Source organism: Zootoca vivipara, chromosome Z1 (genome assembly GCF_965207765.1).
Source record: "Zootoca vivipara chromosome Z1, rZooViv2.hap1.1, whole genome shotgun sequence".
Classification (NCBI taxonomy): Eukaryota; Metazoa; Chordata; class Lepidosauria; order Squamata; family Lacertidae; genus Zootoca; species Zootoca vivipara.
Window position 1 is genome coordinate 48,045,356 of NC_142583.1, and position 27,746 is coordinate 48,073,101.

At 39.3% G+C, this 27,746-nt stretch overlaps 1 protein-coding gene and 1 long non-coding RNA gene across 5 annotated transcripts in view; one reads left to right on the forward strand and one right to left on the reverse strand.

The window, feature by feature from the left end:
- Nucleotides 1–12,025, forward strand: part of LOC148687370 (uncharacterized) — a 28,532-nt gene extending 16,507 nt beyond the window's left edge. The window contains exons 3-4 of the long non-coding RNA XR_015947774.1: nucleotides 11,001–11,077; nucleotides 11,629–12,025. This is a non-coding gene — a long non-coding RNA (uncharacterized LOC148687370). The remainder of the gene's footprint in view (nucleotides 1–11,000; nucleotides 11,078–11,628) is intronic.
- Nucleotides 1–27,746, reverse strand: part of LOC118083364 (bifunctional heparan sulfate N-deacetylase/N-sulfotransferase 3) — a 76,286-nt gene that overhangs the window by 9,788 nt on the left and 38,752 nt on the right. For all 4 annotated transcript variants that reach the window (XM_088660376.1, XM_088660379.1, XM_088660377.1 and 1 more), the window contains exons 4-12: nucleotides 25,571–25,725; nucleotides 21,551–21,736; nucleotides 20,493–20,621; nucleotides 8,149–8,331; nucleotides 6,928–7,024; nucleotides 5,941–6,064; nucleotides 3,771–3,945; nucleotides 2,354–2,524; nucleotides 1,373–1,482 (exon numbers count right to left, since the gene is read on the reverse strand). In XM_088660376.1, the coding sequence (XP_088516502.1) occupies nucleotides 1,373–1,482; nucleotides 2,354–2,524; nucleotides 3,771–3,945; nucleotides 5,941–6,064; nucleotides 6,928–7,024; nucleotides 8,149–8,331; nucleotides 20,493–20,621; nucleotides 21,551–21,736; nucleotides 25,571–25,725 (1,330 nt within the window). The remainder of the gene's footprint in view (nucleotides 1–1,372; nucleotides 1,483–2,353; nucleotides 2,525–3,770; nucleotides 3,946–5,940; nucleotides 6,065–6,927; nucleotides 7,025–8,148; nucleotides 8,332–20,492; nucleotides 20,622–21,550; nucleotides 21,737–25,570; nucleotides 25,726–27,746) is intronic.

The window sequence follows — 27,746 nt, forward strand, 5'->3', positions numbered from 1 at the left end:
TATATCCCTGACACTGGCATTGTTGTGCCTTTCTAACCAAATAAAAAGAAAAGCAGCTTCTGTCCTTCCTGCTTATGGATAGTGAATATTTTGCTGCTGAGCAAAGAGGTGGAAAGGCGTTCCACTTTTTACCCATTCAAAAGCAGAACCAATTTATAGAAAACAGTCCTTGTTTTTTCTGTCTGGTGTCTTGACTGTTCTAAAGTGGTTCACTATATGCATGTTTAAAGTAAGATTTACAGAAATAGTTTTCTTCCCAGTGGTTGTGTACAGCGAACAGGATTATTGTGAATTAGTTGGGTTGTTCCCACCTCCACTTCTGAAAGAAAATTGTGATATCATGAGGGCATGTATGAGTACATATTTATCCATGGGAATTAAATGCGGGGAGGCTTTAATAAAACCACATATTTCTAAAATCAGAAACAGTGAGCTGGTTCAGATGATCATGTCTTGACTTAATAAGCCAATTTGTTTTGTGAACCAGCTTTCTGCCTGTGTGTGCTGACCCTTTGCATGGGTTGTAAATTAAACAAATTAAAGCAAATTAAAAAGGCTCAAATCAACCACAATTTCTTGTTTCTTCTGAACCAGGAAGTTTGGAACAAGCCAGAATTCTAAAACTTGGTATTTAGCAAGTCACCAGGTATCAGTAGATAGCAAGTGCACAGAATTCCATGCCAGTGAGTTAGTGAGAGACGGGCTGGATTTCTCCATCTCTTCTCTGCCAGTCTGAGGTGGAAGGAAAGTCACAATTCCTCAGCTTTGTCCCTCTCTGTCAACACAGTTGGCAGAGAGGTTGGCTTTCATATACTGCACATGGAGGAGGCTTTCCCTCCTCTGGCTAGCATGAAATCAGTCCACTAGCCCCTTAAAGGTAAAGGTAAAGGGACCCCTGACCATTAGGTCCAGTCGTGACTGACTCTGGGGTTGCGGCGTTTATCTCGCGTTATTGGCCGAGGAAGCCGGCGTACAGCTTCCAGGTCATGTGGCCAGCATGACAAAGCCGCTTCTGGCAAACCAGAGCAGCACACGGAAACGCCCCACTAGCCCCTTAGTAGGCTAGTACAAAAACAACAAGGTGAACAACAAGGACAAGGCTGTCTTCAATCATGGTTTGAAGCTGAGTCAAACTTACTCAATAGGTGGCAACCATTTGCTCCCTAGTTCAAACAAAATGGGAAGCTATGGTTACTTATGGACTTCCTACTTTAATTACAACTTATGTGAAGAGACTGTGCATAGGCAAAATGCTTACTCATATCTTGGCTTGTTAATCTAAGATATTATTGTCCAAACTGGCTCCTTATTGCAGTTCTTACTTTTATCTTATTATGCAAATCGTGTTAAATAAATCAATGAATTAACTCACGTTAGGGCTTCTGAGTAATTATAATGAGGAGTAACTCCCAGAAACTTCTGCACTTCGTCCATCACGATAGCTGGATCATTTCTCAGCTGCTGTCCATCAATAATTAGTAACTGGGGGTTGGAAAAGTCAACTATGAATACTGTATTTAAAATTCATTATATGTCAGACTTCAAACATTTTTTCACATACGCAAAGCTCAGTCTTTAAGAGGAACTGAGGTGCCCCGGGGATCAGTAATAAATCCATTCATATTTATCACCACTTTTAATGATCTAGGAGTGAGGTAAATGGCTCACTAATGAAATCTGAAATGATATTAAATTGGAAGCTGCTTGGAATACTAGTGATGGTAGAGAAATAAAGATCTTGACCCAGATAAATTAGAATTATGGTTTTCCCTGAAAAATGCTATCAAATGTAGCTTTGAAAACAAAAGCAAAATATAAAACATATGCATGTTTATCTTCTTTTTCTTAATATTCAGTGTGGTGACAGTTAAACCGGAAACAATTATTTGGGTGTGTGCCATACTTTAATTGCTTGTTATCCTCTTGGACCACTATGAATGAGCATGGGGTTCTAGGAGGTAAAGCAGCTGGGTTATTTTCAAGTTGATTGACCATGTGAGTCACTTACCCTATGAATCAGGCAGCACCTTAGCAGGAAACCGCAAAACAACAGCAACAAAGATATTGGCAGTGACTTATCACATGAAACCTCATTTAGCAGGCCCTGCCTGTCACTACTACGCTCATAGTGGGACTTAAGACAGGACAGAAAGTGAAAGAAACTTAATACTGCAGTACATCATGCCAATAAATGTATGGGTTGTACTATTCTTCTAACTTTTAGGGGGGAAGAAACCCCTGGATATTTGTGGTATCCAGAAAGGCTCAGACAGTTGCCAAAATGATTTTGAAACAGCAGCCTACCATGAAGATCAACATTTCACAAGGTAGTAGAGAAGGAGTAAATATTTACCTGATAAGGTGGAAAGTAAGTTAGCCATCTTTCTATATGGGTAGCATACCATCCAGGTACTAGACATTTCTTTTGAAGCGCCTTAAGCTCTGCTGAAGCATGATGTCCAGCACTGATCACTTGATAGAAGGTAAACTTTAGAGCTGCAGGGTCTTTGTGTGATCGCTGGTGCTGGAGGGGAAAATGTTGAAGTAATGCAAATGGAAAGCAGAGTGGCCAGCTTCTACTCTTAAAAGGATACTCCTTTAATTTTAATTGCTTGACAGTGCTAAATGGTAAATTTTATAGAAACTGGACAGATGAAATATATGATAAACTAATTCCAGTAAGGATACATTGCTGATTACTTTGAGTAAAACACTAATAGGGTATGCACAGAATAACCAATATATATATATATATATATATATATATATATATATATATATATATATATATGTTAATTACCTCACTTTAATTTCCCATGTAAAAGTGGGAAGAAGCTAACACTAACATTTTTCCTTGATTGCTTTTAGATCTAACCAATTTGATGAGCTACTTTGTTGAGAAATGACCATATTTGGGTTCTAGGAGGGTACAATTAGTCCTTTACCCAGGGACTTGAATATAGGTTTAGCAGTAGTAATGTTATTCTTATTAATGATAAAAATAAAATATTTTAGAAACAGCATCTCAGCAATGAGAAACAACATGTAGTATGACTATACCAATGACTGCCTATGCCAATGACAGTCAGATCACTCTGTTCCTTGGACTATTATTGTTAAGAAGCTTGGCAGCTAGAAAACCTGTGCAGTTGTCTATACAGTTAGTAATAAGGCAATAGAAGCTTGAGGGGCAGGCAGGCCAGAGACAACCATTGACTCTTGTAGGACACATCCAGTCTTCAGCTGAAGCAGTCTGTTGCTGCTTGTCACACCACACCAAAGCTCAGTACCTGGAATCTTCAAGTAGGATTAGTAAAGGCACTGTTCTGAGACCCTGAAGAGCTAGATGGACCAATAATCTGAACTGATACAAGGCAGCTTTCTAAATTTATAGGACAGTATTGAATTCTATAAAAAACTAGCTATAAGGGGGAAAAATCATAATAGAAAAGTATATTATAATAAACTTATGAGAATTAAAAGAATGGATCACCAGTCTTCACCAGCAGTCCAATCCAAACCTATAGATTAAGCAGTGATGCTGAAATCTTAATCCCATTTATGTAGGAATAAACACACTGAAATAAATGGGGCTTATTTATGAGTAGTCATAGGTACCTGGGATTGTGTGGTGACTTGCTAAGAAAGGCTTAATTCAAATAATGCTTTGTCCTTCAAAATAAAATAGAGGTGCATATGCTAAAACAAGCAACCCAAAATTATTTATCGTATATTAATCTAGAACCTGAATTAATTCTTAAGTCTTCTACCTGATACCAGGAGTATGCTCGATCTGATGGATCAATGAGAATGGTGATGATTTTTGCCTTGGGAATCAAAGAAGCTGCTCGTTTAGGGGCGTCTTCAGAATGGAAATAGTTGGCACTCTTCTCAAAAAGGAAGTCTGTAGTGATGTTGGAAGGTGCAGGAAAGAATTCCATATACCTACAGAAAAAGATTATGTTCCTTAGAACAGTTTAGAAGTTGTAAGCAATATGCAGAAAGGAACTTATTTTGAGCACATTAAAAAAAATCAAAGACAAGCTTTATCTGTTATATTTTGTAATATGTTAAGCCAATCTGTCATTGTCAAATAGAAGCAACCAAATGTTTGCACTTGCCTGCTAAACGGTATTTCCTAATTAGATAAATGAGAAGTTTAGAAACTTTCCAACCACACACCTGGAATCACATTTTATCAAGGTTTTGGAGCAGGAACATTTGTTGATGTGATCTGGCCAGAAGCTGCAGCCATTCTGATCAGTGGCCTTTGATTCAGGCTTTTGTGGTAGAAAAACAAGACTGCTATGAGTTCTGACATCTCTCAAACCTAGTTAGAGTGAAAAGCATATACAACTGCCTGGGAATCAATACAACTACCTTCCATGTCTGCTTTCAGCACTGTGAGCATATTGATTCACAGACAATGCTATATGTTGTCCCTATAACTAGCCTTGCTAAATGTTAGAGTCCATGAAGACAGTCTGTCCAGGGAAACAACATTTGAGAAATGTCAACATTTTGTGCCCCCCCCAATAATGCATCTTATTTTCTTCTTAACAACACTGTACAATACTATCAACAGAAGTGCTTCATGGAGGCTGTTCTTACTTGTTTCAGTTCATATGATGATCAGATTTACAAAAATGGAAGAATCTGAACAAACTGTGTGTGACAAACTGTGTGTGAGTCAGTCAGCAGCAAGCATTTTAGCTGACTAACCAAATAGACATGTGGTATTTATTAACTACAAACCACCTGTTGGACTTAATAATAAAAATCTGTTGCAAAAATAAAACCAATATGGCATTAGTTATTCTAAGAAAGAAGACTACTCTCATAGAATCAGCATCAATGTGTGAGAACAGAGTTCCATGAGAAAACCTGCTGGAGTGGATCTTTTCTGGGATTGGTCCATCAGGCAAAATATCCTGATGCAAGACTGGGGCCCTCTCTTCAATGATTATTTTCTCACTACTCTCTACATGGTATCAACAAACCTTCCCTCACTGTTAACATTATGGTTAATTAGAATATTATGGTTAAGTAGAATAATATGAATAGAATAATATGATATTATGGTTAAGTAGAAGACAGTGGACACAATCCAAGAGGAAGTTCATTTATGCCAATAAAAGGATTACTTTTGCAGAGAACCCATTCATTTTAATGAGACGTGAACATGAAAATGTCCTACAAGATTTCCCTCTTGCACATGTGAGGAGTAAAACACAAAGATGTCTAAAATTACTGCTAAACTGGCTATTTATTCCCCAGCTTGTTGTTTAACGCTGTGCCTGAAGCTGGAGGTAAAGGGAAGTCAGATGGTTTCAAAGAGGGAGAAAAAAAGGAAGTGTTATGGTTAAGCCAGGCTCAACTATGTTCCTCTAAAAGTATGTGGGATGGTTATAGATTCACCTGAAAATATGTGGGCTGGCATTCCGCTACATTTTGAGTAGCCATATGCAGCAGCATGTTTAGGAAGATCAGCTTTTATGAAAGTGAACAGAAACCTCTAAAGAGACATGGAAGAAACACAGCAGTGGCTCTTTTTAAATTGCTACTTGCTACCTTAGTAAAGAATAGAATGTTGGTAGACTTAGAATTGTACCTGCTAGCTAATACCCCATTTCCATTGAAGGCACAATTAAATAACGTGACAAATTGTAATTAAACTTCTCTATCTTTGTATAATCAGAAGTATCTAATTGTTTGAAATGTACAGTACCACTATTTCCCAATAGCTGTGGTAAAATAAGGGAAGAAATCACAGGTGGCATTTCTTGTATTTGTAATTGATGCTACATTATTTGCACACACTTAATTTTTAGAATAGTAAAAGTTATTTTAGTCTGCATAAACAACCTCACATTGGTAATGCCATTTTTGTATTGTGCACAATATAGAAATTTTGAGATTTATACTAGTAACCCATCTTACCAATCAATCCCCCTGTGGTAGTTATTTCTATTAAAGAACTGTACCTCCTCAAAGGTTTTGGGGCTGGGGGAGTTACTAATGATGGATGGATGCATAATCAGGAACAAATACAAAGCTGTTGTACCTGCAAAGAGAATAAAATCCAAGAGTTGAGACAAGACAGGACATTCCATCAACAGGATCCTAATTTTATACAACATCCTCAATTAATCATCCTCAATTATATCAGCAACAAACTTTTAAAAACATGTCTAAAATGCATGCAAAACTTTCTTCAATGAACAAAAAGTACTTGTCTTTTAAAAGTTTTCTTGGATCAATGCTCAATTGAAATTTATTTAAGTAGTAACTGTATCTATACTGAGAACACCTGAGATTTCATTCACTTACATTGCAGAAGATGCACTGGTTTATTGTTTTATTTAAATTTATATACCACTTTTCCATAAAAAATGTGCTCAAAGTAGCTCACAATAGAACAAAAATGCAAATCAATAGAACATTACAATAACAATCAAATATGAAATAAATTCAAAACATAACATGACAATCCAGCAAATAACAGTTTGATTATATTAACATTGTAACACTTTAGAGTAATCAATCATAAAACAAACTCAATTGTTGAAACATCAATTAAAAACAAACACAGTAAGCATTCAAATACAACTTAATGCCAACAATAAAAATAAAGGAAAGCAAATGTTCCTGCTCAAAATAAACAAGTATAAAAAATTGGTGTATGCTGGTATTTGGGTTATGTGTGGAAGAACACAACTCTAAATAAATATTTTTGGTTTTATACAATCACTTATAATTTAACAGCCATTTTGGAGTAGACAGTAATAATGTTGGGGCAGGGTCTATGAATCAAACAGCCTTGTGCTCTGTTGGTTCATAGAAGCTGCAGTGTAGATAAGCCTGAGTTCATCATTGTTGCTCCTAGCTAATATTTTCTTCTACCAAGCCAATTCAAGAAGCCCTTACCAGTTTTCTGGGGTCCAATAACCAGGAATTTTGGTAACCGATCACAGGTTTTTTCTTTTGACCAGATATCTCTGTGTCGCTTGTCATCACAAGGATTCTAAGTTAAGGAAAAAGAAATATTTCATTATTATTATTATTATTATTATTATTATTATTATTATTATTATTGCTATTAGTCAACAGTAGCTAAATTGTCTAGTTTACATATTATGTTGCAAGATACATTTTAATTTCTAAAAGTTAAAATTTTTAAATTTAATTTTTGAATGATGAATATAAAATAAGTATTACTGCTAGGAATCATGTTTCCTTATTATAATCTAATAGCACAATCCTATGGAATCAGCACTGAGTGCAAATAAGCTTATTCCCAAGTAAGTGTGTATAGGATTGTAGCCTTAATTTATGTTTATCTAGTTTCAGTGCTAAAATAGTGTATATTTATTCTATTCATAATATCTGGTACCACCATGTGGGCCATTTTTGGGCAAGTGGATGGGGACATCCACTTGTCAATAACCTGACATCACAGGATGATTCAAACTTCAACATAAGGATTTAGGCAAACATAAGGCACCATTCCCCTGGATCACTGCCTTTTCGTGGCGAAGGGGCTTGAATAACTCCAATAAGCTACGAGCTATGCTGTGCAGGGCCACCAAAGACAGACAGGTCATAGCCGAGAGTTTAGATTAAATGTGATCCACCTGGAGAAGAAACTGGCAAACCACTCCAGTATTTTGCCAAGAAAACTCCATGGACATAAGGAGAAGCTTTAAGAAGAAAGTGAGAGTTTCCAAGACATGCTCTGGTTCATGGGGTCATGGAGAGTCGAGCACGACTAAGACGACTAAACAATAACAAGGCACCATTAGATTAAAAAAGGGGGGGGGGAATTCTCCAAATTATATATGTTGCTAGGTTGTATAAAATACTTTGCTTTTATATGGTTTTTAAGAAGCAGAGATATAGAAAGAGGGAGGAAAGTAATGGTAAAAATGATACTGATTTTATAACATTCAGTTAGCAATCAAAAGCTTTGCTTAGTTATATCCAGATTAATAATCTGACATTGAGGGTAGAAAGTAGTTTTATCTATGTGGTATATGATTTTTATGCTGCATGTTCAATCCTTGGGATCTACAGGTAGGGCTGAATGCACTGAAGATTAAGCAACCTGTCCACTCTATCCCTCATAGTGTGTTTCTTTTGCAATCTTACCTGCCAAAGAGGGTCCTTTTGCTCAGGGAAGAGTTCAAAGTACTTGTGAGCCAACTGAATTGGAGGTAGTGTCTGCAGCTTCAGGTTAGTCCAACTCTGAACAAAATTAGCCAGATTGACAAAGGTGTACAAACCCAAGCGGTCATTCCCATAGTTAGACAAGTGAGTCATGAAGATGCTGATCTGTAAAACAAAACACATTTTTCTTATGGTATCACTAGATGGCAGTGAAGTTACAGGGAAGATAACGTCCATGCTATTTGTCCTTAATGCTCTGGCTACGCATGCTCTTATTGACAGGCGTATCCTATGCTCTGCTGTGGTGGTAAGACAGCACACTAAAGCACATTGGGTTCCCAAGGCTGGTATGACATGGCTAGTTTCTATGCAGCATGCAGTTAGTGCATCAGTGAACTGATGCTACATCAGCTGCAGTAATAAGCTTAAGTAAAAAAGAATTTTGGAAGCATTGGGAAGACTTCTTCTCTACCACTATAGACTTTGAATCAGTTATGATAAGTACCAATTTTTGGCCAGCAAATCTGCTTGGCCAATGAACATCTGTTCAATTATTATTATCTAAATATTTTATTAAATGGAATGTATAAATAATATCCCTCCCGCCCAGAATTTTCTTACAGGAAATGGAACAAAAATAATAATCATGTATATTGTTATTAGATGCACATAAAATAAAGTTCCTCCAGATGGCATAAAAGGTATATGGTTCTTTTTCCCCTGGTAGGAGTCTAATGTGTTTGTGGTTTTTCCCAATAGTGCAGTATTTCAGACATTTCTATGCCAAGCAGGTAAGTCTAGATCTTCCAAGGATTTCCATCTCTGAACTACAGATTGTTGTGTAGTGATCAACAAATAATATAGCAATTCCTTACATGGTAACAGAATTCCCTGCAACTTCAACAAGTTATAGACTGTATAAGGTGCATACAATATCTAATATTTCCCCATGAGTTGCTACTTTCCCTGCTATACAACCCCTGGAAACAAAGCATTGGTTACTCTTCCCTAGAAAAGATCTGAATGTCGTTAAAAACAGCTGTCTGAATCAGAAGATAACATTCAACCCAAAACTTGTGGTTACCAAAACCATGTATTTCTATCCAAAGGAATGGGCTCTTGAATCTGACCTCACCTCTAAAAGACGGCGTGAGACCAGAGACAATCCCACACTCCCTTTCCCAATTTCGAGCTCGTGAAAAGGGTGGGGATTTCATACAAAGCAAAAATGAAGCCCTTGTCCCACCTTCCACTCAGAGCAGGAAAGGGAGAGTCTGGAGCTATGTTGTGTTTCTATACTTGCTGGGTTGTTGAAGTATTTGGCAGGTGAGAGCCAAGACGTTACACCTCTGAGAGCCAGTGTAGTGTAGTGGTTAAGAGCAGTGGACTCGTAATCTGGTGAACCAGGTTCAATTCCTCCACATGCAGCTGCTGGGTGACCTTGGGCTAGTCACACTTCTCTGAATTCTCTCAGCCCCACTCATCTCACAGAGTGTTTGTTGTGGAGGAGGAAGGGAAAGGAGATTGTTAGCCACTTTGAGACTCCTTAGGGTAGTGATAAAGCGGGATATCAAATTCTTCTTCTTCTTCTTCTTCTTCTTCTTCTTCTTCCTCCTCCTCCTCCTCCTCCTCCCCTACCCTGATGCAGAATCAAACCAAATTGCATGGTTTCCTTCAACTTTGGGGATGAACCCACTATTATTTGGAATAGTATTAGTGTAAGGCAGCTTCCTGTGTTTCTATGGATCACATTAACAATCCTCCCTACCCCACACCTCCAGGATTGGGAGTCCAGGGCTCATCACTCTCTCAAGAAAGTGATTGAACACATGCCACTGCAAGTAAAAACTGTGGAGCTCTGCTAATCAGGGCAACTAAAGTACATACATTAAAGAGAAAGCATTGTATTTCAAACAATATTGTATTTCTGTATTTGCAATACCAAATGCAGTATTTTTCTACAAAAGCTGCCAACTAGCAAACACAGTGCTGTAAGCCTAGCCTTGCTTACATGGGAAACAGCTTGAATATCTTGTTAAAAGGCCAATTAAATACAGTGGAACCTCGGTTTATGAACACCTCGGTTTATGAATTTTCGGTTTATGAACGCCGCGGACCCATCTGGAACGGATTAATTCATTTTCCATTACTTTCAATGGGAAAGTTCGCTTCAGTTTATGAACGCTTCAGTTTATGAACAGACTTCCGGAACCAATTACACCCATGCTTCAGTTTATGAACACTTCTCTGGAACCAATTGTGTTCATAAACCGAGGTACCACTGTATAGGAATGGCTGGATGTGCTAGAAATTGAAATACAGTCTAAAAATATAAGGCATTTCCTCTGGCTCACTCTGAGATAAGATATTTCTTGCATGACAAGAAGAAGGTATGATATTATTTAAACCCTTTCCTCACCCACAAAATCAAGGTTTAGAGAAGGAAAGTTGGATTTGCAGCTTTCAGGTTGCAATGCATTTTAAAACGTCGTACCTTCTATGCATTCCATTTCCACCCAGAGCTCTGCAATTCTATTTCTGTGCTGCTTCTTTTGCAGAATTTGCAACAAGCATCATTTCACAGAGAATTTGTTTAATGAGTGTCACCTTGTGACACTGCCTGGCTTGTGACTTAAGCCCGGGGCTTCATTTTTTGTTATTCTCAAAGCATGAAGAGATACAAAGAGATATAATTCACAGAACACAATCCCCCTTATAAAGCTAGAATGGTAAAAAATGTATTTTCAAAAGATGGCTGTGTTCCCTTCAGGCAAGGAATAATGTATTTTTTGGCCACATGTATAACCTTTTCAAATTTCTTTTATTATTTTTAGTGCTGAAAGCATAAGTAGTCTAGAAACTGGACTGTTACTTTCAACAAAGATATAATTGGAAGGTTTTCCCACAAAAGGTAAGCTTGATTTTTCAGCAGCTTCTTTTTCCTCCTACACCTGTGCTGACCTCTGACATTTATAATGTCAGTTCACCTCCCGGCAATTCTTTACCTGCCAACAACTTTAACACTGCACTGAAAAAGGGGGAAAGAGAGAGAACTTGAAAAGGTTAGTAGTTCAGGGAAAATATGTATTATTCTTTCCCTGAAGCAAAACTCACTATAATCCTAAGAATGTTATGGTGTGGAGGGTTTTTACTCCCCCCTTTTTATTTTTAAAAAGTGGACTAAATAGATCATAATAAATCATTTTCAAAAATAAGATGCTCTGCCAGGGAGGAGAGAAAACAATTCAACATGGACCTCAAATTCAGTTTTACTTCCACTCTGCCTCTGCATTACAAATTGTTCAACATTTTTGCAAGAAAAGAGACATGATAAAATGTTAGTTTCAGCTCATAGTGTTAAATCTGTTTCCTTCATTGTTTTAAAATATGTTTATTATATGTTTACACAACTATTAGAAGGGATTCCAAAATCTGCCTGTTATGTTTTTATGTTCTGCTCAGGAAAGCTTATCATGGCAAAGTCCCAGATGTTTACAGCTGCTTCTGTATGGAGACAAATTTATATTTAGGAAGCCCACTAGTTCTTTGTAGTACTGGGAAGTCTAGCCCCTGAATGGCACCAAGACAAGACTCAGCAGTATGGAAGGAGGAATCATTTCACTGCAGCACTGTGATGGGAGAAGCCATGCCTGGAAAATTGGCCCTTCAACATCTCTCAACCATTTTTACCATCCTATAGTAAGGCCTCCCAATTGTAAGTCGGTCCAGAAGAGAACTTGAATGTATGTGAAATGTTCAGTTTATCAAAATAACATTCCAGATGTGTAGCTATGTTAGTTTCCATAAGCAAATCCTACAAAGCATTGCCTTACATTAAATAATTATACACTTAATATTAGTATAAAGGTCTCTGGAACTGGAGCTTATTTCTTCAGATGTGTGTTAAAAAACAAAACAAAACTAGGAACAAAAACAACCAGCATTTCATTATGCTTAAGCCCTGCAATACATTTCCTACATGTGAATTGGTCCTGAGCAATTTCTTAGTGAATATATGCTTTCCAATTCTTCTCAAGCAAATGTGAGTCAGCAATGCACTGATAGCCTTTAACACCCCTCTTCCTTTTATAAAATGCAAGACAAGACTGAATGAATTCTACTAACCTTTCCACCCTTTAAAATGTGTGTTTTGGTACATTATTAGATTGCATCCCACCATCTTAAAAGCTTTCTTATTAGAGCATTTCAGCATTTTGTTGCTTCAGTGAAAAAACACCCACCCTTTTTCACCTTTTCTCCCAAATGAACTTGAAATCTAGCAGTGTTTCATTGCACTCCAAGGAAATTAAGATCCTTAAAGGAGAAAATTGAACGCAAAAAAATGTTTTAAATGATGGTTTAGAGCTACATTTGGCCCCTGGCTAGTAACTGTTTCCCCCCCCCATCTTTTTCAGAACAGTAGCAAAGTTTCTCGATTTTGTTTTCCCATTGCACATAACCCTCTGGGCAAGCTGGATAATCATCTCCTTTTGACTTCTTGCTAGCATGCTTGCTTTTGCACACTGCAAAATCAAGAGTGGCAAAAGGTCTCCCTCCCATTTGGATCTGTGTTCATTCCAAACCCTTGAAGTAGCAAGCATTTCACCCAGCTTTTGGTTTATGATGAAAACATGGAGCAAAAAGAAAACAAGTATTCAGATATTACATCTTAAAATAGTTCAATTTTTTTTTACAATGTGCTATTCTGCAACAGAACATCCCAGTTGAACCCAGCAGATTAGAGGGCAGTGCCTACTGCAATACCATGCTGTTACACAGCCTCCATTCATCTGAATAGGGCTTGTTGGTACAAGACCCATTGAACCAGTTGGGCATTGCATACGGACATCGCTTTGTGGATAACACTGAAATTACAATATCATAGAATGGAACCATATCAACTATTGTCTTCTTGTTGGTATGGGTTTTACTTTCTAACACAGTACTCCATTCCTACTTAGTACTGGGCCCATTTCCATTTAAGTTCATACCCTTAGACAAATAGCCAATTGTTCCTTTGACAGTTGTGCAACAGAACCACATTAACTGTGATGACTGATGAGGTTACCAACTTCTGCCACCCCACCCAAGTAGGGTTTCTGCACCTTCAGCAATTTTGCCCATGAAAATATTGAAGGTAAGAAACTGTACACAACCATTTTGCTTACCTGCTTACATCTGTTTCTGTGCCCAGTTGGTGGCTTCAACACAGTTTTTTAAAGGTTCCTCTCCTTAAGGTATTGCCTGCTACTCAATGGCTACCCAGAGCAGCATTCCACAACCTGGTGCCCCTGTATGTTGTTGGCCTTCGATTCTCATCACTGCCAATGGTCAGTAATGATAGCAGCTGTAGTCCAAAACTTCCAGAGGGCCACAGATTGGGGAATGGAGACTTACGCAAGTGTCACGAAGCTAAATCAGAATGAGACTAGGAGGCACTGCTTTCACTCTGTATAAGCCTCCTGAGAACACTGCATAGCCAGACAAAATTAGCTATGTAATGAACTCACAAAGCCAAGTTAGTAAAGGCAATGCTTATTTGGGTTGAAACACTCACAAAACCTATCGTCAATGGGAGGAACCCATTCACTGTGGTTTGATCTCACAACTACAACCTACCAGAGCTTTCTAAACTTTTAATGTAGGTGACACACTTTCATAGCTGCCAAGTTATCCCTTTTTTTAAGGGATTTTCCCTTATGCTGAATAGGCTTCCTCGCGAGAAAAGGGAAAACTTGGCAGCTATGCACACTTTTTAGACATGCATCATTTCACAACACAGTAATTCAGTTTTACTAGCAAACTGGAGGTTAAATTACCCCCTTCCAGCCCTGGGACGAGTGGGGGGGGGGCATTTGCATGACACACTTACACACTGCAGCAAACACACATGTCACGACACAGTTTGGAAAGCTCTGACCTAAATGGTTGTGAATTCACCTTTAGAAAGCAACTGAAATTCCCATGTGGAGTCAGGGTAGCTTTATGAGGACTCCAGCTGAGGGAGGAAGGCTGGGAAAAAACACTATACCTTGGTTCTTTCCCCCTTTACCCAGTCTCAGATCTCCAACATTCTCTGATATTTCTATTTGAATGTCTATCACCCCCAACTCAATTATGCCTGAGCCTGAATTTTTCATATTTGACCCTAAACCTGCCTCTCCTCAATTACTCCTCATCTCTGATGATAGCACCACCATCCACTCTATTGTCCCAGAACAAAGCCTTGGCCTTATTTTTAATCATCCTTTTCCTTTGCACCTATATTCAATCTATTGTCAAGACATGTTGCTTCATTCTATACAATGTTGGCATCCATCTGTCTCAGGAAACAATGGAGGAGTTTGCCTTTGGGGGTGAGATCAAGCAGTTGGAAGGTTGCAGTGCTTGCTGTGGCTGTAGAGACTGATGCGGGACAAACATACTTTGTTGCAGCTGGAGGAGATGAAGGTGTCTGGTTGTGTTGCTACATGTGGAAGGTGTTGAGGTGTTACTCCTGATGGTCGTAAGTTGCCCAGGACTCGCTTCCATAAAGCAGCATTCTCAACATGCAAGCCTGGTAGACCTTCATCTTGGTAATGGAGGTTAGCATCACATTCTCCTCTCAGTTAAATCTCTGATATATGCTCTACTTAAGTCCTACCCTGACCACTAAAAAAAAGTACGAAGGAAGGAAAGTGGTAACTTTGTGAGTAAATAATTCAGCTTAAGATAGGAAATATGGGTTCTAAAACTAAATTAATGAAAATTGGGAAAATGCATTCCTTAATTTTGCAACTGAACTTAGAAGACCAGATGAGCACACGATGAGAAGATTGGCAAGTCTTCTGAATATTATTCAGGGTTCTGAAATACCAATGATAACTTCCTTTTGAAAATGTTTCCTAGCATCAATACATTGCTCTAGCAGACCACCCTAGGGACTAACATAAATTGGCTTTGAGCAATTAAATTCCAAGTACATATTTTCAAGTTGCTAATTCAATTTCTTACATCTTTTTGTCATGGGCTTAATTTTGGCATTAGGTTTACAGTACTTGATTCATTGTTTAATAATAGGAGCAGAAGTAATGTCATGTAATCCAGTGCTTAAAAACAAAATGATTGGTGGTTAATGAATCTGTTTCACTTAAGTGCTAGAAGCAAATATTCTTTTAGTTTAATACAGTGCTGTTATTTTAGCTGCAGAACAAATGTTTACAGGCCACAAGAGTGTGTTTAACTTTCAGACCATCTATTTTCCAATTAATTTTGCATTGTGTACACTGTGTATGTTGGTCCCTGATACTGTCTCCATATTACTCTGAAGAGTTCAATCTCAGGTATTCAGAGACTCTTAACAGCTGCTCTTGCTCCATTAGACTCACAAAGTGACAGAATAATGAATTAGGTTTCTGTCTGCACTTGAATTTATTTTCTTGAATTTGTGAAGGAAAAATAACATTTAAAAAAAATAGATGGCATTAAAGAATACTATTCAAAGTTTGAAATAAAAAGGGTGCTGCCTGCAACATCACACTTTTCTTCTACATAAGCTGTATAGGAAAGTCTCGCAGCTACCACAGATCTCTATTGGTAAATATCTATAAGAGAGGGTTGGGTGAAAACACAGTAAGTAATGCTTTAGTATCATTGAAATCAATGGAACCAGACAGTCATGGCTAACCTAAATTACATTGATTTCTGTGGGAGTAGATTTAATCTCGATCCAATCTAGAATTTTATTTTTATTTTTTACAGAACCTGTTAGACTGCAGAAATAATGCAGAAAGCCATATTTTATTACAGAAAGGCAGGGCATAACTGTTAAAAATAATCTGCTCAAACAAAACTGATTGTATCTAGGATCCAAAGAAGAATGAGGTTGCTTCTCGTGGTGCAGAGACCCTGGAGCAGCACCCTTTATGGTGGCAGGGCTGTAAGTGGATGGCAACATGGCCACACATATCCATCCTTGAACTTCTCTGGAACCAAGCTTTCATCTACTAGCCAAAGAACAGGAATTGATGTCCACATTGAGAAATTACTTGTGCCCTCAATTTCAGTTCTGTAATTTATAACATAAAATGCAATAGAACAACAGAGTTCCAAAGCATTTTGTCCCACAGACTACATCAAATCTGCCTGAAGCATGTACTGTAACAGAACATCATGCATTATGACACTGAAGGAGGTTGATGTGGAACATGAAAAGAGAGAGGGAACAGTCTTGGGAGGAAAAGGGATCTGCTGAAAAATCAAGCTAACGTTTTGCAAGGAAACCATTCAATTATATCTTTGCAATTAAAGGATGCATTACAAGGCCATAAATAACACACAGGTATGATAAATGGCAACATATGGTTCTCCATCTCTTTATAGGAAGTCCACGGCAAAGCTTACAAGGGCAATACATCTGTGGCAGCCTGGTATGATATCCTGATGAAGCACTATTACACTTAAGGTGCTATGTGGTTCCAATTCATTGTTCAGAAAGAGCCACAGCTGGAGGAAATGAACTATTTAAATTAGACTTCCATTTTGAAAAGAGGCTAATGGTGCCAGCCATGTGCAAAAAGCACAGAAACCCCACACAGCCATTAGGATGCATTGGTAAAAATTAATGTTACAAATCTCAACCATTGCAGTGGCTTTCTTATTAAAATCTCTGTAACACTTTTTTTGAGCTAAAATTAAGGTAACAGACAGAAATGAGTTTATAAAAAAATTCCACAGGTGCTAAATATCGTATCAGAAAACCCTAACATTAGTTAAACTAGAATAATAATAATAATAATTAATCAGGAGTTGTATCCAAGAAAATCATTGTGTGTGAGACACAACTTAGAATCATAGAATCTTAGAGTTGGAAGGGACCCAAGGGTCATCTAGTCCAACCACTTGCAACTTCTTTGAGCACAATGGAACTCCTCCCAAGCACCCCCCAGATCTGCCATGGGCGTTTGCCTAACCCTCCAGAATGGATTTGGGGGAAGTGAGAGGGTGCTTCCATTGCACTCATGGAAAGCATTCCATGCTGTCAATGATTTAGTTGGATACAATACCAGGATTCAAGGCAATCAACTTATCTCTTCTCTTGCCTCTAGAAGGTTAATACTGAGTGACACCATCAGGTTTCTCTGGGCAGCATGGGGCTTATACTTCGACAGAGATAGATCTTATTTTGTGTTAGCTGATTTTTGGCGGAAGGTGGAGTAACAGGACCTGAAGCACATGCCTTTCAGATGGTCTAGAACAGGCATCCCCAAACTTCGACCCTCCAGATGTTTTGGACTACAATTCCCATCTTCTCTGACCACTGGTTCTGTTAGCTAGGGATCATGGGAGTTGTAGGCCAAAACATCTGGAGGGCCGCAGTTTGGGGATGCCTGGTCTAGAAGGTTGCCAGTTTTTCATGAGGAGGATAACTGCTCAGGATATACTGAACTCAGGCCATTTATGGCCTTCATTCACAGAATATATCATTCCCCATGTAAATATAGCATAAGCAGATACAGGAACATGATGGAAGAATGGATGTGTTATCTATTGTAGCTAAGGAATAATGTCTACATGCATGGCAGGAAGCAGACATAAAATAAAGATACAGAAGTATTCCTTTAGATTTATAGACAGGTGTGTTTGTATGTTGAACTCAACTTGGCCCTTGGGTATAATTGCTCTTCTACGGACTCAGAGATACTGATAATGCCTTCCTGTCATGTTTTATTAGCAAATCCTGCAAAACAAATATACTACTGAAAGGCACTGTTCTATATCTGCTTGTATCTGGTTCAAAACCTACATGTTTAGTTTTTTCATCATTCACAAGATGCCCTTAGGAGACTGGTAGCATCTCATCCTTTGAAACACTGAATGGAAGTATGATTCTACTAGCCCATAATATTTATTTTAAATTGTCAACAAAGCAAGAAAGAGAGATGCAGCAGGTCAGATCTAATGGAACCCTACTGCACTTGAAAGGAATTGTTCCATTTAGGATGGGGAAAGCAATTTTTGCCAATTTCGCCCTTCCTGCTGCAGCCCCTCTGCACTGTTCCATAGGAATCCAGATTTTCATAGGGTGCCATGACGCTGCATGGGAAAAGGAGGAATCTGTGAAAATCACCACTTCTGTTTGTGGAATTTTCTATAAGTGCAGCTTTTCATTAGTTAGGAACTGTCCCAAATGTTTTCAATATGGCCACCAAACTGGAGGACTTGTCCTTATCATGTCACTACGAATCTGTACAATGGCTCCTGTCATGTTGATCGAGAAGCCTCTAGCAGCTATGGAACAACATAACCACTACTGTTTCTAATTCACATAAGGAGACTATTGCGGCAACAATTATCTGCTTCATTGAGAACTTACAGCCTTATCTCCCTTACATTCTAGTAGTGGGTTGGCCCAAGGAAGTAAGCAATAAAAACAGAAGAAAAATATGCTCAAAGGCAATCAAGTTCTTACTATGGATCAGCAAGCAAGCCTTGTCGCAGAAAAACCACCACAGTACTGTCAAAATGCAACACCATCAATGGTAATAACAGTATCACTGACTTGAAAATGAAGAAATATTAGCATGGCAGACAGCCATGTCTGGAAGCAATGCAATGTGAAGTAAATTGTCACCTGAGGTGCCAGGCTTGAAGTCATGACAAAAAATAAAACAAAAGAATTCTATGCTGAGCAAAATAAGTAGCGTTAATTACTCAGGCAGGCAAAGTTTAAAAATGTATATTCATCAAATAATCTGTGCCTTGGGATAGATAAGAGAGACATTTGATGACAGGAAGAAACACAAAGTACTGTGAGGAAAAGCTCTCCTTCCTTCCTAAACACTGGGTACGCATACCAATACAAAGTATAAAGGGCAATTGGAAGCCACAAAATGGGTCTGTTTGTGTGTATACAAACATGACTGCACTGCTCTCACTGAAGAAATCTAAAATGGAAGAGTCTTCTGTCAGCAAAGCCAGCTTAGCCCAATGCAGTAGACAAAGGTCCAAGGCTTTATGAGACAAGAGGAGGCATATAACCTGACAAAAATGGTTTTGAGAATTTCCACTTAGGGCAGGAAGGCACAACCCATGTGTATGAGCGTATGAGGCCCCTTGCAAAGAAACGACAGGGAAGCAATTTTAAATACATAAAACTGTTTTTGTGGTGCTCTCCAGATGTTTGTGGAGTACAACTTTCATCAACCCCAGTCGGCATAGCCAAAAGGTCAGGAAATATGGCAGATGTAGCCTAATGTCAACTGAAGGGCACTAAACTATCTTACCCCTGTTTTATACATTTATTTCCAGTATACATTTAGATTTTGAAGTGCAGTTTGGTTTTGTCTGTGAGCTGTAGGAGTGACCAACGTGGTACCCATGAAGGCCTTCAGTAGCACCTCTGGGCAGAAGCCCCAGTTTCTAAGTTTTTGTTTAAATAAGTACATCTCTAGCCCTCCTAAGAAGTAAGTTATGAAACTAAATGTGCAGGTATCATTATAAGTGATTTCTGTGAAATGAGCCGGCTAGCTGCTCCCATCTGTCTCCTGTTTCTGTCTTTTTTCCTAGTCCTTGGAATCTCTCTAGTTTCTTTTTCTCCTAACAACCAGGATACAACTTTCCCATGGTGAGTTCATCTGAGATCAGGCAGTTCCTGAAAATTATTTTCTGCAAATACTACTACACAATAAGTGTGGGTGGATTTAAAAGAATCACCCCTTTCTTAAAAAGGTAAACATGAAAACTTTGCAAAGAGACACATGCATGTTTAGCAGCTAAGCACCATTAAGAATTCATTGTACAGTCAACTTAAAAGTACAATGGACGCCATGCCTATCCAGAAATGTGTCACATCGTGTTTAATGGGGTTAAGACAGCCTAGGCTTGGGTTTAAGGTTGGCATTGGAGGAAAATATTGTAGGGGTTTTGTCCCTGGAACAGTTGTATGGCAGGCAGAAATTGAACAGGTTAAGTATTTTGTATAGCTTTAACTAACTTAACTAAAACACAGAGGGTTAGTATGACTAATATTGGACAACAGAGTATGTCCATTTATTTTGGTAGGCCTACTCTACATATGACTTAGCTGGATATCACGAATAACTTTTACCACCATGTTACTAAGCAAACAACAGGATATACTGAACCTAGACCAGAATATTTAATTTTAGAAATACATGTGACAAAAGTAATTTGACCTTAAACATATCAGTGATAGTAGCTAAATAAAAATACTGCCAATGGTTTAACTTTCAGTTTCTTAAGATTGTGGACCCCTTGGAAATCTCTTTAAAACAAGCTCAATGATTTATTTTTTTAAGTGTCTTAAAATAATGTGATTTACTTACTGGATTGAGAACAACAGTGAAAAACAGTTCCCCACCCTGTATACTTTTGTTCAATTCTTTAGGGCCACCAGGATACTCTTTGTAGAAAATGGTGTGAGTAAAGAGACCACAAGTTTGTCGAGGAAGAACCTACAGAAGAATGGAACAGTGAGGGGAAAGGCAGAATGAGGCATGATCTACCCAAAGCAGAGCACTTATTGAGTCCCAGAAATTTTAATGAAAGATACTGTATATTAACATGCACTTAATTCTAGAATGGGACCCAGGTGACGCTGTGGTTAAACCACTGAGCCTAGGGCTTGCTGATCAGAAGGTCGGCGGTTCGAATCCCTGTGACGGGGTGAGCTCCCGTTGCTTGGTCCCAGCTCCTGCCAACCTAGCAGTTCAAAAGCACGTCAAAGTGCAAGTAGATAAATAGGAACCGCTACAGCGGGAAGGTAAACGGCGTTTCCATGTGCTGCTCTGGTTTGCCAGAAGCGGCTTTGTCATGCTGGCCATGGAAGCTATACACTGGCTATACACCTGGAAGCTATACACTGGCTCCCTCAGCCAATAACGCGAGATGAGCGCGCAACCCCAGAGTCGGTCATGACTGGACCTAATGGTCAGGGGTCCCTTTACCTTAATTCTAGAATAAAGAGAAGCTACAAACTCCTGGGGCACCAGCATATTGATAGGTACAGTAGCAACACCCCATATTGTGCCAGTGCACCAATGTCCAAAGAAGCACCACATGAGCAGGTTACTTGTTAATTTATTTATATATGTATTAAGATATTTAATAATGCATTGATATTTATAACTCTGGAAAAAAAATTATTTTGCCAATTTGTTTTTATTGATTTCCCAAATCTCATAGAATCAACCACAAATTAAAATGAATTTAATACATTTCCCCCCAAAAATAGGCCAAAAAACCCGCCTTTCAATGTGACCTACAATCATCTCAGGTTTGTCAGTTCCCCACTCCCTCCTTCTCTTGACACAGCCCTGAGGAGATCAGATGTTTTATCTTTCATTTTAAACAAATGTTCAACATCTGAAACCAAACAGCTCACCATAATGTTTTTGTGGATGAAGCCCCTTCTGTACCGTGCAGGTTTCAGATGTGGATACTCTTCTGTGCTGGTAATTTTGATATTCCAGACTTTCTTCCAGGCATCGTAAAGTTGGACGTGGACAGGATAGACGCCAGAATGGTGTGGAGCTACAGCATATCCCAGATCAGTTGGAATGCCATGTTCCTGATACAAAGCAAAACAAAAGCCTGGATAGCTAATCAATCTGTGGGCCTCTCACCCAAGCAAATATATGAACAAGTGTGATAATGCTTTTTTGTTTTTATCTGATCCTGTCAGGATCTTTCATGTTCTCCATTTATTTTTATTTTTTATTAAAGATTTTCTTGGTTTACAGAAATACGTGCAATGTCTCTCGTAACATTTTTGCAAATCAGTTTCATTTGTTGAGACAGAAAATATGACAAAAATGGCAGGTGGACATTTTGGTCCTCTAGAGGAAGAAGTCCAAAAGCAACAATAGCATACCCTTATTAGCGTTAACTAAAAGTGACGAAGTAATGTGCAAGATCGCTCCTCAGCTTTTCAGCTGTCATGGAACTTAACATACATTTTTCATCTGCATAAAGTATGATAGGTATAAAATATTTCACAATGCATGGAAATAACAACAACAAAAGCACCCCAGTTAGGGAAGAAATCAATATGTAAGTTTCTGAAATTCAATCACTTTTATGACTTGCTTTGCTTTTCGTATATGTCTATACATGCAGACAACCTGTTAAATCCATACATTGATCCTTAGGATATTATTACTCCAGTTGACATTCTATTTCTTTCCTTCTGCACAGAATATATTCAAAACCTACAGCAGGTTGGGCAAATGTCAGCTTGAGACTTTTCTTTCAGATTCCTTTTTCATGCTAATGAAATCTTATAAAGTAGCTTCCTCCTACATTTTTTTCTGATTAGTTCAGTTCACTTTTTGTCTAAGATCCCCTCTGTTGCAAGTGCAATAGCATGTGGCCTTTGTGTCGCCCATTCTGTAATGATCATGACTTCCATTCAACAATAATGCCACCAAGGTTTCTCTTTTGTTGTATCTCTAGCACTGTTCTATCAAGATATCTAACATGCAAATTATCCTCCCTGAATAACTTGTTAATTTAAATAGACTTATGTGGCTTATTTTAAAATCCTGGATGAACCCCATATGCCTAGATAATGGCAAATCTTTTTCCTCCAGATTTTTAATCTTTTTTTATAAGCCTTACACTTTAAAGCTTAAAACGAAGGCTGCTGTGTAATTTTAAGTCTCTACTTTTTTATTTCACTAAATTCAATTTAGGTCTCCTTTGGAGATTCCTATCTGCCAGCATAATGCAATTTCAAAATTCTGTTTTAAAGTTAAATTCCTAAACTGGTCCCTGTGTGCTTGCTGATTCACACTGAACATTTCTCCTCAACACTTCTGTTGCTGAACAAAGGTTCAAGATGAGTAGCCATATTGTATGTAGCACAATAATCAATATAACTGGCTCTCCATTCACCAACTCTTATATTTCTGAAAATTAGGCTTAAACAAGAGGTTGCAATGCAAGAACTATATGTAAGAGTAATGCTAAAGATTTCTCCCTAAGAAACATTTTCCAGATCACAGTGCATAACTTTATAGGATGACTGCACACATAAAAAACTTATTGACATATTTCTTATCAATATATTAATTCACCCATGTAAAATGTATACAGAATACCTGAATTAAGAGCAGAAGGCAGATTTTAGCCAAAATGGAGATCTTTCGGCTTTCTGCTGTTGTTTACTTCAAGTATAATTTTTTAAAACAACAATAGCAGTATTCTTGATAGAATTTTCCTTAGCCAAACAGGGTTAGCCAATGAAGATAGTTTTGCATAATTCACCTGGGATAGTTTATGTGAATTTAAAACAAATAAGAATATATAGGTATACTCCCAATTTATTTGGATGTTTATACTTACAATGGAAAAAAACCAGTGTATTTTCAATACTTTCTATATGAATATTCAGTGTCTGTTGTACACTTAATAGCACAACTGTGGTTAATTGTGGAGATTTATTTTTTTTTGAAAATACAAATTCTATACAAAATCCAGTTTCCTTGGAGTAAGTCTGATTGAATTCAATGGGACTTGTGTAATACACACACACACACGAGAGAGAGAGAGGGAGAGAGAGAGAGAGAGAGAGAGAGAGAGAGAGAGAGAGAGAGAGAGGGAGCATTGCGCTAAAAGAAATAGTTTTCGGGAAACTTATTTAGGGGTTTAAAGCTTAATTCTAAAAGTAACCAAATAGTTTTTACTATAATTTTATCATTTGTTCATAGGTGGCAATTCAGGTTATCTTTTTAGGCCACCAATATATATACTGTAGTAGAATATATATGACATGTGAAACCCCTAACTTTTCATGTTACCATATGAATAAAAAAATGCAATGTTAACACAATAGTCACATGCAAAGGAAACAAAGAAGCATTTTGTCATATTTTTCTGCATTATTTCTATAACAATGCTTGTTTTAAAGCCTGAAACATAATACAACATGGAGGAGGAACACAGCTCAGTAGTAGACCATTGGCTTTGCATTCAGATGGTCCCAGCATCAATCCTGTCAGGGACGTCCCTTCCCAATGCCACAGCGAAGAGGAAGGAGGGCAGGCCTGATTCCTTCCCACATTGAGAGTGATGTAAGCCCCTCCCACTCTGGAATGCAGGCTATAAATTCCCAAGACAGCACAGGGGAGCCTGCTGCAGAGGAACAGCCGCTGTTAGATTTGGATCAGGAGGAGGAGGAGGGGCTGGCTGCCCCCTAGTCTCCTCGGAGTAGGTGGAAGAGCAGAGTACAGGGGCAATGTCAGCCCAGCAGGAGGTGCGGCAAAAGGTGGAGGATATCCTGCTGGCGTAGACAACGTCATCCAGTGGGGCCAACTGGTTCATCCAGTGAGGACTGAGCTGGGAGAGCTCGGGCTACAGCTACTGTGTAATTACTAAATAAATCTAAGAGTAATAAAACTGCCAGCTTGCCTCGTCTTGTGTGATAGAGACATTGTAAATCATGACAAATCCCCAATATCTAGGTACAGCTGAGAATGTACCCTGTCTGAGAACTGCTGCCAGTCAAAGCTGTTCTACACTTTGCTTGCCCAGTGCCTAGAAAGCAATGGTTCAAGTGGTTTTTCTGCTTGTCCCATGCTTTCTAGGCACAAGTCCATGCAGTTTTCTGTTTGCGCTTCAACTTGCCCTTGGAAAACCTGCTTTTTAACCACTAAATCAGAGCCAATGTCAAACTGTAGAAAACTCAGCTGATGTTTCCTCTGATTCCATGGTAAAGAGTGGGTTTTGCTTGGGGAAAGAGATGGAACAAGCAGAAGTGTGGATGAGCCTTCAGTGTAGACAATTCCAAGATAGATGGGAAAAGGAGTTGACCCAGCATAAAGTAGCACCCTATTTAACTTTAGGGTGTACCAAAATGGACAACATTTTCTGACCAAGAGGCAGATAATGACTAAGAATATGATCTTCAAAGCTGTATCACAGGGGGCTGGCTCAGAACTTTCTTGTATTTAATCATGCTGGTGATCCTGCTGATGGCCATGGTCATTCTTGAGCAAGGAACAAGTAGTTATTGACTGGTGGCAATTTCCTTGATCCCAGAGGCTGGAAAATGTACCTTTGAAATCATGAAAGTGGCCAGGGTCTATTTTCATCTGAACTAGTTATGGGACTGTTATTGGTAAAATTGCAATGACAATTGATTTGAATTTGAGGAGGTGCTGCAAAATATCTGTGCCTGTTCTGTGATTTTATTAGACTTGTCCAGTGGCATCATATAAGCATGACTGAATTCAAATGCATTTCTTAACAAACTGAGAACAGCAGCCCAGATAAATTGATCTAGGAGGCATTTCAATACATTCCCTGAATGGAAAACACTAAATTTATGAGATTAGAGGGGGAAATGTGTACTATGAATTAGGAAGCAAAACTGCCAAATCCACAGTATATGAATTAAACTCACTAAGGCAAATTTTTTGTTGAGGATCATCTGTTCTACCAGGGATGATTCATTGTGGAAGAGATGAGGCTGCATGTGACTCCACATATGAGGGAACCACCAAAATTCATCCACAGACCCCAGTAATAGATCATCGCCTTCGTCTTCCTCTACAGTTCCTGCAGAAATAAATAGAATCATAGAATAACTTTTCCATTTCATTAAAAAAATTCTTTAACAAATATTTGAGAAAAGCACAATGAACTTTAAATTAGATCACAACAAATTCTGGCAGGAAGATCAACCCAGCCTCACAAGCAACCAACAGCTAAACACAGAAGGCAATTCATCTGGTCAAGTCACTCAAGGCACGTAGTTAATGAAGCGTCTATGTCACGGGTGTCAAACTCAAGGCCCGGGGGCCAAATCCGGCCCGCCAGGCCTCATCATGTGGCCCACCGAGCGCCCCAGCCAGCGGGACCCAGCCAGCAGGACCTTGCTGCTGAACCACCGCGCCGACAAAGCACCGACAAACAGCTGGGGCCTGGGGGAGGTAGAAAGGCGGCCGGAGCAGCGCTGCGTGGAGCGCCCCGAGCCACAGCAGGAGAAGGAGGTGGCAGCTTGCCGGGTCAGCGCCCGGCAGCGCCGCATGGAGAGTCCCTAGCCTCTGCGACGCAGCAGTGCTCTGTAGCACTTTGAATCCTCCTCCTCCTGCCACGGCTCGGCGCCTGGAAATGGCTGCTGCTGCTGCTGAAGCACAGACAAAGCACCCAGCAGCGCCGTGTGGAGGAGGAGGAGGATTCAAAGTGCTACAGAGCACTGCTGCGTCCCAGAGGCTCGGCACTCTCCGTACGGTGCTGCCGGGCACCGACCCGACAAGCCTCCTCCTCCTCCTCTTGCCTCACCTCCTCCTCCTCCTGCCGCGGCTCAGCCTCATGAACGTGAGCTCAGCAGCGGCTCAGCCTCATGAACGTGCAATTCTGAGGCTTTACGCACGTCTGCTAAAATGGACACCCGCTGCCTCACACTGCACGGGAAATGCTTTTTGCCCCTGGGTCCCTTCGCGCTCTTTTCTGGCGCTGAATCAAGGCGGCGACCCCCCCTTCCCTTTCTTTCTTCCTCTCTCTTGTTCTTATTCTTTCTTTCCCTCTCCTTCCTTCTTTATCTCTATCTTCTCTCCGTCTTTCTTTTTCTTTCCTTCTTTATTCCCTTCCTTCTTTCCTACTCTTCTTTCTCTCCCCTCTTTCCTTCCTCTCTCCCTCCTACTCCCTCTTTCCTTCCTTCCTTCCTTCCTTCCTTCCTTCCTTCCTTCCTTCCTTCCTTCCTTCCTTCCTTCCTTCCCATCTTTCTTCCTCTCCCTCATTCTTATTCTTTCTTTCCCTCTCTACTTCCTTCTTTCTTTCTCCCTTTCCGTCTTCTCTCCCTCTTTCTTTTTCTTTCCTTCTCTCCCCTCTTTCCTTCCTCTCTCCCTCCTGCTCCCTCTTTCCTTCCTTCCTTCCTTCCTTCCTTCCTTCCTTCCTTCCTTCCTTCCTTCCCATCTTTCTTCCTCTCCCTCATTCTTATTCTTTCTTTCCCTCTCTACTTCCTTCCTTCTTTCTCCCTTTCTGTCTTTTCTCCCTCTTTCTTTTTCTTTCCTTCTTTATTCCCTTCCTTATTTCCTACTCTTCTTTCTCTCCCCTATTTCCTTCCTTCCTCTCTCCCTCCCACTCCCTCTTTTCTTCCTTCCTTCCATCCTCACTCCCTCCCTCCCTCCCCTCCCCTCCCTCTCCCTCTCCCTCTCCTCAGAAACATAGGATGCTGCTTTATACTTCTGGCCCTTAAACCCTGGAACCAGGAGAGCAGCTCCAGTGAGTCAACCTCAGCCAGTCCCTTTGGTGAAGGGTGGTGGCTCACTGGCAGAACATTTGTCCTGCATGCAGAAGGACCCCAGCATCTCCAGGTACCAGTAGCTCTGCAAAGCTCCTGCATGAAACCCTAGCGAGCCTCCACCACCCAGTGCAGTTACCAAAAATCATTTTTCAATAAATTGTACAATAATTGTACATTTGAATATCTACTTGCCATTATTCTGACTATGTTTCTGCTTTCAGAGCTAGTTATTACTTACATTATTACAAAAAAAGTAATAATTGAATGCAGTGACAATAATTTATGATAATAAAGAGTGGACACATAGTCCTACAGATACAACCGGCCCTTT